Below are 14,288 nucleotides of genomic sequence, written 5' to 3'. Positions count from 1 at the left end.
CTCTTTGAATATTTTTATGACCCTTGGGAATTTTCATACTTGTAGATTATTTTTATTTTTATTTTTTTAGTTGTGTTTGTAATACTTTTGAAGATTTGTGTGAAGTATGGTGATATGAATTGTTATACTACCTGTCTGTTTTACGGCTTTGAGGAAAGAGGGGGGGAGGGAGGAGGCAGCGGGAGGGAAGAAAACGTGCATGTGTAATGTCATCAATGCAAGGCAAGAGAGAGAGAGAGAGAGACAGAGAGAGACAGAGAAAAAGAGGAGATAAAGAGAAAGATCGTCTACATACGGACGCGCATATCGTGACTGTTCAACGCCATTGTGCTTGCTGTCAATCCCTAGGTAAAGGACTTGAAGGAATATCAAAGATTTCAAGTAAGAAGTAATCCTCAGATGTATTCCATTCAAATAGTTCAATATCAGATACGAATATTAAAAACAGATAGATAGATAGGTAATTGAATGAGCATGCTGTCGAAGTTCATATGTATATATGTAGGTATGTATTGTTCCGGAGTACTACGTCATTGAAAGCGAGGAGGGGCTGGTCAGTCTTCCGGGGTAGCATACACGCCTCCCTATGTAGTTTTACTATTATAGTAACTTCATGGCTCATCCTTTATATCTACTTTTGTAAACTCTTAATTAGAACCAAAATCAAAATTATATTAAAAAAAATATAGTAGCTAGGTCACATTATGGTAAATTATCATCAATTAATTATGTAAATCCAGCATTAAGTAGGTACGCAAGTAGTAATTCAACAGTACACCACAGCACACTGCCTATCCCAAACAACTCCCCAGTCCTCAATCTGTCTGCGAAACGGTACAAACGGGTATCAAAAAGTCCCCACCCCCTCCCCCAAAAACAAAATTTACGAAAAGTGAATGCAACCAACCAATTAAAAACAGGCAGTCGGTTCAAATCCGAATCTTTTCCTTTCCTCGAAAGAAGCACAAAGAAAATTAAATCTGCGTCGTTCCGTTATGTATGTATGTATGTATGTATGAGGATGGATCTTCCCCGGGGGGGAAGAAGTAAATCCCATGACGAGTCGGCGACGACATACAATGTCTCGACATGAACCATACCAACTTCTATTGCATGGAGCGTAGATAGCCACCAACCAGTCCATCAATCCATCAGTACGGAGGTGACAACGCTCACGCCTTCGTAGTCGTCTCGGTACCCTCGGTCGTTGCTTCGGCGTTCGATTCCTCCACCACAGCTTCGCTGCCCGTCGTAGTCTCAGCACCAGGCCCAGTGACCGCCGGGGTAGGGCCCGTTTCAACACCAGTCGTGACCTGGGGCGTCTGTTCCGTCTCCTTGGCATCAGAAGTCATAGCCTTTCCATCCGATTTCCCTCTCTCCTTCGCGATCCAGCCCAGGAACATAGGCACATCCTTCCACACGATGCCCAGCAGGGCTATATCCTGGATCCACAGGGGCAGGACACCAGCAGCATCGCTAGCCGTTCCAAGCAGCCACTCGATCTTCCCGTTGTCAAGCTTGCGGATGCGCTCGATGCTGACGTAGAACGCGATCAAGGCGCCTTTCTCTTTCGAGAGGTTGGCTTTGTCGCTTGTCGCGAAGTCTGGCACGGGGATGCTGACGATGACGAATTCGGGTGATGCGCCGGTGCCGTCTTTCACGGCACACGAGAGTTGGAGCACGGGGAATGTGCGGTCCTTGAGGAACGGTCGACCGACCTTGTGGCGCATCTCCTCGACGACGAGCTGAAACCTATCCCACGACTGACCGCCTTCTTCCAGCTCGATACCAGCGCAGTCCCATCGCTGGGCCTCGTTCGCAGCAATCACGTTGGGCGTGAAAGCCATCTCGGTCTTAGCGTGCTCCAGACGGAAAGAATGTTCGAATTCATCCCAGGACGCCGTGCCCTTTTTCGCCGCATCTTCATGTACGCTCAAACGGGTGGCCCATGTCTCCTCCTCGATATCGGCCTTGATGCCATGCTTGGAGGCGATGGCCTGTAGCTCCTTGGCAGAGATGCGACGTTCCAAGACGTCGACACTGGCATCCGAGTCCGGGCTGGACTTGGCACCCTTTGATTTCCAGAGTTTCTTGGCGTCCGACGACGTCTTCGGGGCCGCGGAGTCGATGAAGGGAAGAGCTTCCTTCAGGATTGACGCGAAGAAGGGCTTTAGCTCGTCTGGCCCGGCTGTGGCTGAGGGAAGCTGTTTCACAGGCAGACCCCAACGACGCACCAGTGGTCCTAGTTCAGTTGTTGTTGATGACATTGTAATTAGCACACTCGAGTGCGAATGTAGAAGTGGCAGAAGGTATTTCGTCTATTAAACAAGACTGCCTGTCGGCGCAGCCAATGAATCTATGGGGAATCTCTCAGGAGATCTGACCGACAATGATATGCTTAATGAAGGAAGGAAGGCGAACTTCTAAACAGAGGCCGGTCGAATTGCTGTTGAAGGACTGGAACCAAAAAGAGAATGTCGTCTAGCTTCGCAGGATCGCGGTGGCAGGTGACACAGGCGTATCCTTAACACGGGCTCGTTAAATATACAGCTTAATAAATACAAGTCATTAGGGGAAAGATATAGAGAGAGAGGTACACAGGTGAGGACGAGGTAGAGTAGAGAAAACACCTATGGCATTTGGGAATACCATGTAAGATGGGTATGTGATATGAAGAGTTACAACAGAAGTACGGATTTGGTATGGAATTGGTTTTATATGGTCAGACGCAGGTCCAGGGAGCTCCTTCCTTTGCTAACCCACCTAAGCTAGGCAAGGACGCAAGGTCCCAATAACGGAGGCGGGATGCATCAAGTCTTACTTCGTACACTACTTACTTACACAGTCGTCCTATGATCCCTGGCCGGGGCTACGGGCTCTTCCTCTCGGCTACACTCCTATTGGCAGGCTCCTCAAGCAATATGGAATCATTATGCATGCATACGCCAGCAAAACAATCCTGGTTTGATTGAAACTTTCCAACTACTTTTGTGGTTGGTCAAGGTTACATCCAATCAGTGATAGGTACACAATCAGATCATCTCAAATATGTTGAGATTTCTTCTCATCAGTCTAGCTCAATGGTAACTACCACCATGAAATACTCAAATATTTAGTTAGTATAAAACGATTTGTTCATAATCGTTGTCTTATTAGGTACTACAATATTGTATGTCTATGCCATGTTCTCGTAACATGCCTGGGGGGAATTGCCATCTACTCCCAAGCGACCTGTGCTAATACAGGTAGTCTTTTTGTTTCTTCTTCTTCTTAAATTTACAAAGCGTATCTCGTCGCTGAAATTAGGTTAACTTGAATAGCGTTGATTTACTTCCGTCTCTCCCAGTGAATATTGGCGGGTTCCAGAGGCCGCGAAAACAACGACGCGTAATCTGTGCCGATGACCTTGTCGCTGCCATCGACGTTGCGAAGCTTGAATTCACGAACGACCATGGCTACAATAGTCTGGAGCTGCACGTTGGCGAATTGCTCACCAATGCATCGGTGTCGTCCCGCGCCAAACGGCAGATACGGTGAGTTGGCACCCTTGCTGACCAAGCCATAGCCGTAGTCGATCTTCTCTTCGTCTTCAGACGTGGCGGGAAGTCGAGGCGCGAGATGAGAGTCCTTGTTCCATCGCGTCGGCTCCCATAGGTCTGGCTCGGGGAAATAGTTGGGGTCAGAAGCACTCACGCCGGCAGCCGCGAGCAACTGGTGGCTAGTGGGAACGACATATTTGGTTCCGGGTACAGGCATGGGGGATTTGACGGCGCGGAGGATCGAGTGGATGGGGGCATGTAGACGGAGTGTCTCCTTAATGATGGCCTGGTTCAATGGAAGCTTCGCAAGATCCTCGTAGGTGAGCGGTGGCAAGTCAGCACCCAAAGCCTCGACCTGTTCACGGTAAAGCGCCTCGTGGATGTCTGGTCGAGAAGCTAGTCGCAGCATAATCCAGGAGCTGGTGGACGATGAAGAATGTTGTCCAGCCATGAGTAGGGCAATCATCATGTGTGCGACCTCGTGGTCGGGGATCTGGACGCCGTTCTTGTATGTCGAGTTCATGAGGTGCCACATGATATCCTGAGAGTCCGATTGGCCAGCAGCGCGGCGCTCCTGGATGGTGTCCATGTAGATTTTAGCAATGGTTTTCTGGGCATGGTCTCTACGCTTGTTCCAAGGGAGCGGCGCCCAGTGGAGCATGAAGTTGACGGGGCTGAAGCCCATGTCAAGATCGTGGTACAGGTCGGCCAAGGACTCGTCGAACTTGTTTCGGATCTCGGCACCCTGGAGGGAGTGAGAGGCAGTGAAAATCGTAATCTGAGCCATGCTCTTCGGAATGTTGACGATGCCAGACTTGCCCTTGAAGTCTGGGCTCCTCTTGAAGTAGTTGGTGACCTCGTCGGCGATGATAGGTACGTAGGATTGGAAAGCTTGAGTGGTAAGGGCGATCTTCATGAACTATTTCGCTGCTTGTCAGTAGCTGGCTCGAAGGGATGTCGAGAAAAGCAGGCAACTTACCTTCTTCTGCTCCATGAGCTTCGAGTTAGGGCAGTCGTAAACTACATCCTTTCCGAAGACGGGTGTTGTAAGGACTGTGTAGATTTCCTCGGCGTTGACGTCCTTGAGCTTGCCGTTCAAAATAAACTCGTTGCCCGCGGGTCCAACGTAGACGGTTGTTTTCTTGCCGAGGAGAATGAAAGTGAAGATATCGCCATACTAAAACGGTGTGATCAGCGAAGAGCGGTCACGAGGTGGGTGGGAGTGTAGCATACCTTGGCACGGTTCTCCTTGAAGAATCGCGGAGGGTCCATGCCATATGTGATAGTGCTCCCGATCAGGGGAAACCAGTGGAAGACGACGGGCGGCTCATTGGGATTCCTGAACAATATCTGCCTCAAGACGTTGAGGAAGACGGAGATAAATAGGAGACCAGCAACGACGGCTCCAACTTGCGACACGATGGACAGCTCTGATAGCTGCTGGGACAAAGGTCCCGAGATTTCTTGTAAAAGACCCATTCTAGCAGAATAGTTGTCCTCCGATTCCCAGTCTGGAATGTCCCTGGCGTACCTGGAGGAGGAAGAGGGGGGGTGACATAGGCAGGCGACGCAGATGTTATGTAGGAATCAAGGACGGCGGTGGATTTTATAAAATTAATAGCGTTTCTCAGCGCACGCAGAAGAAGACATGGATGATCTTGGACTCTTTTGAGGCCCCCTAACATTGCCCAATGGCGTGGTGCCATAGCGATAGGAGGATAGGGGGTTTTGCGGGGAAGTGCACAACAGTGAGGGCCAATCGCATGTGTCCGTTTCCAATCCGAAAACACTGGCAAGACCCTTCGCACTGGAAATACGAATACGAACGCGTTTTGTCCGCTTAATGGCATTTTCCTGCTCTCTTAGCTAGTTTAAGAGATGCATCCTTATATCCGCACGCCGACTTAACAATTGTAAAATCGTCTCATATAGCAATCATGCCATAACGATCTTAGCAATGAATTGGCTGTAATTTGTAGACACTTTTCGTAGTTGTTGGTACTGTCAAAAGATCCCCTGTGAGAAAAAAAAAATTCATTAATTGATAATCTTGTCCTCGTGCGATGTAGCCCAGAACGACGCATGATACCTACGAGCAATGGTGCGATACAGACATTACACCGCTGGTTCGGACTACGTGTATCCAACTTTCATCCTACCACAAGTCATGGCCATGAGGTAGGTAGTATAGAAGATACTAAACACAGTCTATGAATGACAAGTGAAACTGAGAGTAATCCCGCTATTTCAGAAATTATCATCAATTCTTCGAATTTGTTTTGCCAGGGAGCCTCTAGCCTAGAAATATTTACTTCCCTACCTCCTACTCAGCAATGGTTCATATGCCAACATGTAGCCAAAACACCAGTGCTCCGAATCGCAACACGCAGACTACTACCAGAAGGTGATGTGGAAGCAAATTATACCTACTAATTAACATACAGATTCGAGGCTACAAGTCACAGCCACGGGATTCTCAACATCTCTCTACATCTCTACATACTCGCCAACAGGTACAGTATTTGAACAGTCAAGCACACGCTCTCCAACCCGTGCTCACGGGACTTTTAACCATCTTCACACTTTACGAAATAAGAATTCCAATCACCAAAGACAACCTCTCAAAAGAATCGTGCTCGTCGCCTAATACAAACTACCTAGTAAATAAAACGCCACCATCCAATGAGTTTCACACACAAGTACTCATAAACGACATATAAACGACTAATGCCATGCCATGCCATGCCTTACCCTGCCAGTTCAGTCCAGCTCTATCTCCCAAACGCCTACCATGCATAAACAAGCTCCCATTCAACTCCTATTTTTCCTTTCTTTCTTTCTTTCTTTTCACCCCAACCAGACCACTTCCACTACACCGTAATCCCAGTCCACGAGAACCCCCCGTCAATATTAACCCAGTTCCCTCTCGTCATGGCCTTATCCCAGCCCATCATGACAGCAAGCAGTCGACATCCCATCGCGCTCATAGTGCAGATGACGGAGTCGCTCACTTCGCTGAGGACCGCGAGATCCATGACATACGCGCGGCCGACGAGCTCGCGAAGCCGGACCGTGTCCTCCGAGGTACTATCAAACTCTTCCCCTTCTCCCTTAGAGTCGTCGTCGTCTTTCTCCTCGAGATTATTATGTAAAGTCGTGTGTCCCAGATGTTTAAACATGCTCGCGAAGAACCCGCCCTCCCAACCGAACGCTTCTTCCTCGAACTTGTGCATGACCCATTTCTCGTGCTGAGCGCTTTCTTCGGCATGTTGCTTCCCCGCTAGTTTGATCTGTTCTTGGGCGCGGAAGGCGCCCTTGAACTCGTCCGCCTCGTATACGTCCGGGTTGTCCGATGCGATCACCATGAACGAGTGCTGCTTCGCCACTATGTCCTCGCCGCCTAGCGGCGTGCTGAAGTTGTGGCGTTCGTCGATGAGATCTCGGAACTTCTGCGCGTATTGGTCTAGAGGCATGTATGCGCCATTGTACTGGTATTCGAATGGGTGTAGGTCTCCCTGTCGGACGTGTATCCCGATGATTGTCCCATCGTTGTAGTTCCCTTGTGGCACGACGGCCTGTGCCTTTAGTTGCTTGACGCGATCCCTCACATAGGGTTTGTCGTCGTTGTTGAGATGGAATAATGCTTCGTATCCTATACGAGCGAGATCATAAATTGCCCGCTCTCGGTTGATATCGGTCCGCTTTGTGTTTTCGTATTCCGCATTGAAGCTACTTCCGAAAATCTCCTGAGCTGTAGCGGCGGACACAACAAGATGCTTTGCGCTTCGGGGACATGGAAGCATTTGGTGCCTTGGTGGTGGCTTGCAGTTTTGTACGGGAGACGGCTGGAATATGTTGGTATACTTGCCGTAAGCCCATCGTGAGTCTTCGATGAAGAACGCCCGCTTTTCCTTCTGGGCAAGGCCGTAGGCCGTCCATAACATCATCAAAGAAGGTCCTAATCCCGCGTCGGCTGTTTCAAGTACGAAGGTCAAGGACGTCCTGCATGTTTCTATATCTGCTATTCCATCATTTCTTTGTCCCACCAGGTGGCCATCGTGCGTTTCCGAGGTAGCCCTCTTCTTCTCGAAATCCGAGAAGATTCCTTTCTTCTCAGCATCTCGGACGTCTATGAAATACGGATCCTCATAATAGTAATCCTGCGGTGCTTGTTGTAATGGTGATTGGCGACGGAGCTCCCTAGCATGAGCAGCGACTTCTTGGCATTTGGTACATATGCTTGAATATTCTTTCATGGAGAGAGGGAAATCGTGAGTTGGAGGTATAGAGACGGTCCATTTCGATTTCCCGTGCCCGTTGGTAAGAACAATCGGGGTTGGGTATTTCGGTAGATCGGTATGCCCAACCAACTCATAGCGTGCATCGCCCTCGAAAGTCCACCCAACCACCGGTATCCGTTTCCCCCCTTGTGTAAGTGAGCTTGCAAATAGGACAAAGATTGCTAACCCCGTTATCCAAATGAACACCCTCAGAACTCGACTTGGTCTCGGCGCTGACGATGACTTGCGTGGCCGCGGAACTAACGCTGGTAGGCCAGGTGAGGGTGGCGGCGAAGAAAATATGAGATGGTTGAAATTGAATCGTGATGAAGTAGACGATAAAGGAGCCTTTTCTCCTTGATACGAGGCAGCTCTGCGAAGATTCAGCCGCGGAGGCGCAATCATCACCTTCGGATGACTGCCTTGGCCAATGGGAGGAGCCATGATCGCGGCGATGTGTGTTACTGCATGTGCTCTTGTCCCGAACTACGACAGATGGCGAGATTGAGTTGATGGTGATCCAATGCGGTGGTGGTAAGAATAGAAGGAGCGACTAGAATGTGAACGCGTGACGAGTAGAAGTGATACGACAAAGAATTTAACAAATGAAGGAACGGCAGGTAGTGAGGATATCGAACTTGGCCATTACAGCCAGTAGGTGGATGTCATTCCAAGAAAGGGTCTCAAGCGTATGGAGAATGCATGGGACTAAACCGTTGAGGCTACGGAAAGGAAAGGAATCAGCTCGCGGCAAGAAGCGAGGAGAAATAGAAGCGGCTTCGGAAACAGGCAAGGCTGGGTGCCAACAGAACGCCCACCCTACCTCGGAGGAATGTAGGTCAGCACCAACAAAGTGAGGGCAGTAATAAACGATCGTCAACCGAAAAGGGTAGGTGATGGACCGGAAGGCGGAGGAAGAAGGCGATGATCTCTCTAGTGTTCTACGAAGTGGGCTCCGTCTTGGCAGAAGAACATGTACTCTTTACTCACTCATAAATTTGGATGGATTTACATAATATTGCAAGCTGACGAAATGATGTAAAGCGGATAAGGTCAGCGGAATGGGGGATTGTTGGACAGTGATTTAGAGGAGCCCTTGTTGTCAGATGACGATCACAGCAAGCTTGGGTAAAAGCAGTTAACAAGACAATGGGGAAGAATCATTAAAACTCAATCAGTCCAGTTCCCAGACGCACAGCAGCAGAAAGCGAATATTAAGTACGAATAAAGAGTTAACATGTCTTTTGTATGATCTACCTACCCGGGTCTAGGCTGCCAGGGCTTTACCGGGAGGAGAACAGACGGGAAGTGCCACGAGGCCTGCATGGAGCACTTACTGTAGGAGGGTTCTTGATTCTATTCATTGTACTATGTACGCACAATTCTCTGGGGGTTCTACCAGATCTGTGCCAGGGCTCACCAGGGAAACCTGGCAAACAAACTGGCGCCGTTCGACACTGCTCTGAAAACACGTCTTTTTTCGGTAAGCGAATCATTACTAGTCGACTTCCCGAATTTCCAAATTTTACTTACATACAGGACTTAATTTGCATGTTTGAGCCTGCATGGTGTGGGGAAAAGGTCTGACGATGGTTGACCAGATTGACGTTTGAGAGTTGATTTTTCGGGATTGTGGGGTCAAGGTGATGTCACAGCCTCGACGATCAGTACCACTACACCGGCAGTATCAGCCAGTACCAAGCCAGCACCATTGCTACGCCATTTACGGTACAATTCTTTGGTGGAGATACCTAGAAGGCAGATCAATACCTGGAACATCTTTACCAGCTATTACAGAGATACCTACGAAAGATATTATTATTACTGGACTTATTATAAGCTGACACTGGCACTTCTACAGTAAAGTACCGGTACAGCATGTTCAAGACACTAGCAAGACTAGATAGATAGACAGAGCTGTGTATATTCTTTTAGCGTCAGATATAGTGGCTGTCTAGTGCAAAGTATGTCACATACCGAGACAGAATCCGAGACATCAATCACGTAGGCCATCATCGTTTCCAGCACAAGGTTCGGTCCTGTTAGTGATTTGGTAGCGAATACCAACGCCTCACTATGCCTTCGTGTGTGAACACGTAAACGTTCCTCTCGTTCCTCTTCGTTCAGACAACCAGGAACCCTCGGCCTGGGCCGCCTTTGCGAGGTCTACCCATGCCTGCTCGTCTGTCCATGTAGGTAGGTACAGATACTAAAATGTGCACTACTGCCAACTGGTGTCTGCCACTAACAGCACCTAGCAGTGGGTACCAATACCCAGGCAGACTCAGGGTCCCGCCCATCACTCGCAGATGCGATTCTTCCTTTGCGTATCTATTTCTGTCCTCGGCAGGAATTCATCCATGGGATACCTACAGTATAGTAACAACAGAACATCATAATGTAGGCTCCATAACAAAGATTCCTTCGATGGCAGCTATATCTAGGCATCCCATCAACTTGCCTCAATATTCACTCCGTTCTTCATCGTATCGTATACACAAAGTGCTCACTCAAGCCGAGCAATATCCCACAGCTCCTAGGCAATCTCTTAGTGAAAATGAATCCCCATCAAGTCTCCATTCCCAGCCCGAGCTCCAAGAATGCTGCCCCACGGCTGATCTATTTCCATTGGCTATATCACTGGTCAGTACTGGTTCTTGACATGGTCCGAAGCTCCTTGCTCCTCTGGACCCCTGACAAAGATGAAACAGGCTAAAAAAGCATCCATGCGACTTGCTTGGCTGCTGGGTTTGGAGCTATGGAAATGTCCCTTTCTTTTTATGCACGTTTTTCATTCCGCCCACGCATTTTGCTTCCTCCCCTCAGCCCCCTCCAGCTGTCAGCCAACAGTCACCACCATCGTGAATGTCGAACCTGATTTGTCCAACAAAGCTGCTCTAGTGGGGTGGTAGCGTAGGACCGACCGGCTCTCTACTACAGCATGTACGTAGATGCTTACTTATTGTGCAGTTCCTCGACCACATCTAGCCCTAATCCCACTCTGTAAAAAGCTGAATAGATACTGCAGCCACGCTTTACTGGTGTGCCTCGACGACAATAGACTGCGTGATTGGGGCGCTGGCCATCTCGTCACACACACTACATACCAGGCAGGTAGGTAGATAGGTAGGTAGGTGGAGGAAGGTAATCACGGAACAATCTCAGTCAGCCACCGAGAGCCGCTGACGACGTGTTGTCTTGCTGTTCGTCCGACTCACTAGGTGGTATCATCATCAACGGCCTCGGGGGTGATGGAAGAGCGATGGCTGCGATCCCGCAAATCCATCCATAGAACTCGGCATGTTCCTTGGACCTACCACTCGGCTGATAGCGTAAGACTACTGTCCTCTGCCTTCTGCATGATCAGTCCTCTCCCGCCTCCCTCCACGCCTCTCGGCTAATGCATGTGTTTCTGAACTCGTTTGACGTGCTTGGTGTTCGGGAAGGAAAGACAAACGGTTTAACCTCGAACCCCGAGAATCGTGATACCAAAATCCTGCAAAACGATGCCAATGGTTTGTGTGCGCCGACAAGCAGTTTCTGTGTAATCAGGCATTCCCAAGGTCATCGCGATACCTAGAGACAACGTCTTGGTCCCGTTCTGCAAGTTGAACATAACATGATTCACGATGTGTCCCCCTAAGTATCCTGTCTTACTCTAGGTATACTTTTCTTCACCCATATGTAGTACATTATCGCCTTAGTCCCATTGATCGATGCCTCCTATCAGACAGAAAACCCCATGGTGGCTAGGATCCTGTCCTGGTCGACAGATGAAACAAGAAAGCGGCTTTTCTGCTTCTACGAAATTCTCTTCTCAGGTCCAATCGGCCTCCATGCTGCACACACTCACCGATCGCCCGGGGGTCCAATGAGCCAGTGTTGTAGGTTTTACAAAATGCCAAGAATGCAACAAACTGGGCTTAGCACACTTGCTGCTTTTTCTCAGGCTCAGCTCACCTTGTTCTCAGTCATATACCTGTGCTCATTTATACATTATTTTATACAAAGATAAAAGCTGGAAATATTAAGACAGTCTCAGCTATAATAGTCCCCCAACGAGTTTTTGCTATTTATTAAGATACCTATATGTTCACACAAAGCCCCCAAACTATAAGTGGCGTAACCTAGCAGCATAGTACTCACCCACTTAATTCATTTATTCATTCACACTTTACAATACTTCCTATTTTCCCAAAGGTCGAAAAACAAAGTAATGGCCATTCAGTTCTGCGAAGACTGTGGGGATACGCTTCCGATCTCCGTCAAGAGAGAAGTCCCATGTGACTGTTGCGGCAAGACAAATCCAAGTCAGCCTTTTCCGTCAAGTTGAATCCATGCAAAGCTGACATTTTTGTGAAACAGACCTAATTCTTAACAAAACGACAGTCACCACATCCTCTGCTTTCCCATCGAAGCTTCGCTCTCAGCTATCTCTAATTGGGTCAAAACAAGTGACCTCTAAGTTGGGGTGGCCTGTTATCAACGAGCCTTGTGAAAAGTGTACCGCGAAGGAAACAAGCTATACCACCTTACAATTAAGAGGTGCAGATGAGGGAACAACTGTGATTTATTATTGCCATCAATGTGGTCATCAGTAAGTTTTGGTCATTATTATACAGATCAACCCAATACTTATCGTGGATGCAACAGACGACAAGAGAACAACTAAGTAGCTTGGATGACCGGATTACTCCAATAAGCCAGCCTCTCGTCGTTGTGAGCCTTGGCTATTCCCAAAAATGTATCCAATGCCGGCACACTTCAGATTCAGTTCTAGTTAATAGGCGGTATCCCATGGATACCACCGTAGATTGGTAGATAGATGTAGATAGGCTTCTCAGCTCTGGCAGCTGCAGCAGCACACCATGCCTTATACGCGACTTTTTTTTTTTTGCCACACACCCACGTGCATCAGGTTATGAGCCCTCTGGCTTCCTCTGACTGTTTTTTTTGAAGCTATTCAGACCTTGCCGGGCTGTCCTGCTGCTTCACAGATTCAACGTCGCCGTCGCGGGTTCCCCATGCCTCGCGGTTCCCCCGTCAACACCAAAACAGCAAACGCGACCGCGCCTGCCACAGCAACGTAATTTTGCAGCCGGCCAACAGTCATTAAAGTGAATTCAGGCTCTGCCCACTGAAAACTCTGCTCCAACACCTCGCGAGCGCGCGCACCATGATCTTCATTATACCTCTTATCGGGGAGGGTAACGTTCCCCATAAAATATTGTATGCGAGATTCAACCTGGGTTCTTCCACGGATCCAACTCGTCAAATCTCGGTTGCTTCGGTGGACTCGCCGTCATCTCTAAATGCGCACAACTAGATACATTAAAACAACACCAGGCTCAACCATCGAGGTTATTCGCGCACTCTTCGGACTCCGTTTCATCCCGCAAGGCCCTCGCAGCCAGATCTTGTCGACGCCTCTCGGAAGACCCAAAAACACCAAGCATGGGGAGATCCAAGGCTGATTGATTTTCGGTGGGCGGCGTAGATGCATCTGTGGCGTGATCAATACATGTAATAGTATGTAGGCAGAATCAACTACCTACCAATAACCATGTATGATATGATGAGATAATTAGCAGTCCTGCGCAAGCGGTAGTATCGTTATCTACGGTAGGTAGGCAGACATTACCAAACTTCGTTACCCAAAGAGCAGAGGGGAGGAGATAGACAGTTAACTCTTTACATGCGCATATGTGCGTACCTTACACAACATGCTCTAAAAAGGAAAGATCCGAAAGAGACGACGATGATCGAGGAGAGTGAGGCTAACAAACATACATACCTACTCATCACTTGACATCCCTTCACCATCAAAGTCAATTTAAACGAAAGAAGTTTCGAGAAGCAGTGCAGCATGCAATGATCGATAGCTCCATCAAATCAATACCACGTTGCTATTACATTACATTACATTACCGACATATGCCTCTTCTCTCGTGAGTATCCATCCATCCACAATAATCATCCCGCATTAACCTGAAAACACTGCATAATATTGGCGTCGCGTTCCATATACGCAGGCACGACTACCTACACATCAGCTCATCTACTACCCGTGTACAGCTGACATGCGTAGATGACAGCGTACTCGCAAGATATAGCCTGATAAGAGTCTTAAAAAGCTACCTAGGAAGCGGGGTGAGAAGCAAAGAACCGAAAGAAAATTCTAAAAGTAAAAGAAGAAGAAATAATAATACTAGTCATTAAGAACAATGCGTAAGGCAGAGAAGAAGAAATTAACCACAACAGTCACGCAATCCCAAACACCAGTCCCAAAAGAAAAAGCAAAGAAAAGAAAAAGCAAAGAAAGGACCCCAAGATCTCTCTCCATCAGGCAGGCACCACAGATCCAGATCCGGATTCCCTCCCAAACGAATCGACAATCGGGATATACCCAGGAGCGTAAATTGACATCTCCCATGCTACCTACCAACTAATAAACACCCTAACATACCTC

At 48.3% G+C, this 14,288-nt stretch overlaps 4 protein-coding genes across 4 annotated transcripts; 1 reads left to right on the top strand and 3 right to left on the bottom strand.

Moving 5' to 3' along the window:
• Window positions 1-651: 651 nt before the first annotated feature.
• On the bottom strand, window positions 652-2,672 carry F5B22DRAFT_592282 (uncharacterized protein). The gene has a single exon (XM_047973903.1). The coding sequence runs from the start codon at window positions 2,265-2,267 to the stop codon at window positions 1,173-1,175; it is 1,095 nt and encodes a 364-aa protein (XP_047834561.1). The 5' UTR covers window positions 2,268-2,672; the 3' UTR covers window positions 652-1,172.
• Window positions 2,673-2,943: 271 nt separating this feature from the next.
• F5B22DRAFT_592279 (cytochrome P450 51) lies at window positions 2,944-5,216 on the bottom strand. Its single transcript, XM_047973902.1, has 3 exons — window positions 4,773-5,216; window positions 4,519-4,716; window positions 2,944-4,458 (listed from the first exon to the last, which is right to left on the bottom strand). Exons 1-3 carry the CDS (start codon window positions 5,016-5,018, stop codon window positions 3,328-3,330), a joined length of 1,575 nt encoding a protein of 524 aa, XP_047834560.1. The 5' UTR covers window positions 5,019-5,216; the 3' UTR covers window positions 2,944-3,327.
• A 974-nt stretch (window positions 5,217-6,190) lies between these two features.
• Window positions 6,191-8,682, bottom strand: F5B22DRAFT_420835 (uncharacterized protein). The gene has a single exon (XM_047971634.1). The coding sequence runs from the start codon at window positions 8,261-8,263 to the stop codon at window positions 6,410-6,412; it is 1,854 nt and encodes a 617-aa protein (XP_047834559.1). The 5' UTR covers window positions 8,264-8,682; the 3' UTR covers window positions 6,191-6,409.
• Window positions 8,683-11,935: 3,253 nt separating this feature from the next.
• F5B22DRAFT_420664 (uncharacterized protein) lies at window positions 11,936-12,655 on the top strand. Its single transcript, XM_047971633.1, has 3 exons — window positions 11,936-12,129; window positions 12,185-12,416; window positions 12,473-12,655. Exons 1-3 carry the CDS (start codon window positions 12,036-12,038, stop codon window positions 12,489-12,491), a joined length of 345 nt encoding a protein of 114 aa, XP_047834558.1. The 5' UTR covers window positions 11,936-12,035; the 3' UTR covers window positions 12,492-12,655.
• The last annotated feature ends 1,633 nt before the right edge of the window (window positions 12,656-14,288 follow it).

Source organism: Xylaria bambusicola (assembly GCF_022495145.1).
Source record: "Xylaria bambusicola strain CBS 139988 unplaced genomic scaffold F5B22scaffold_5, whole genome shotgun sequence".
Taxonomy (NCBI): Eukaryota; Fungi; Ascomycota; class Sordariomycetes; order Xylariales; family Xylariaceae; genus Xylaria; species Xylaria bambusicola.
This window is presented reverse-complemented; position numbering and strand designations above follow the sequence as displayed.

Excerpts from the sequence above, each read along its gene's own strand:
- F5B22DRAFT_592282 (XM_047973903.1), bottom strand. The coding sequence starts at position 2,267 with ATGTCATCAACAACAACTGAACTAGGACCACTGGTGCGTCGTTGGGGT.
- F5B22DRAFT_592279 (XM_047973902.1), bottom strand. The coding sequence starts at position 5,018 with ATGGGTCTTTTACAAGAAATCTCGGGACCTTTGTCCCAGCAGCTATCA. Across the intron at positions 4,717-4,772 it reads TCAAGGAGAACCGTGCCAAG|TATGGCGATATCTTCACTTT; the intron begins GTATGCTACACT and ends ACACCGTTTTAG. Across the intron at positions 4,459-4,518 it reads AGCTCATGGAGCAGAAGAAG|TTCATGAAGATCGCCCTTAC; the intron begins GTAAGTTGCCTG and ends GCAGCGAAATAG.
- F5B22DRAFT_420835 (XM_047971634.1), bottom strand. The coding sequence starts at position 8,263 with ATGGCTCCTCCCATTGGCCAAGGCAGTCATCCGAAGGTGATGATTGCG.
- F5B22DRAFT_420664 (XM_047971633.1), top strand. The coding sequence starts at position 12,036 with ATGGCCATTCAGTTCTGCGAAGACTGTGGGGATACGCTTCCGATCTCC. Across the intron at positions 12,130-12,184 it reads TTGCGGCAAGACAAATCCAA|ACCTAATTCTTAACAAAACG; the intron begins GTCAGCCTTTTC and ends TTTGTGAAACAG.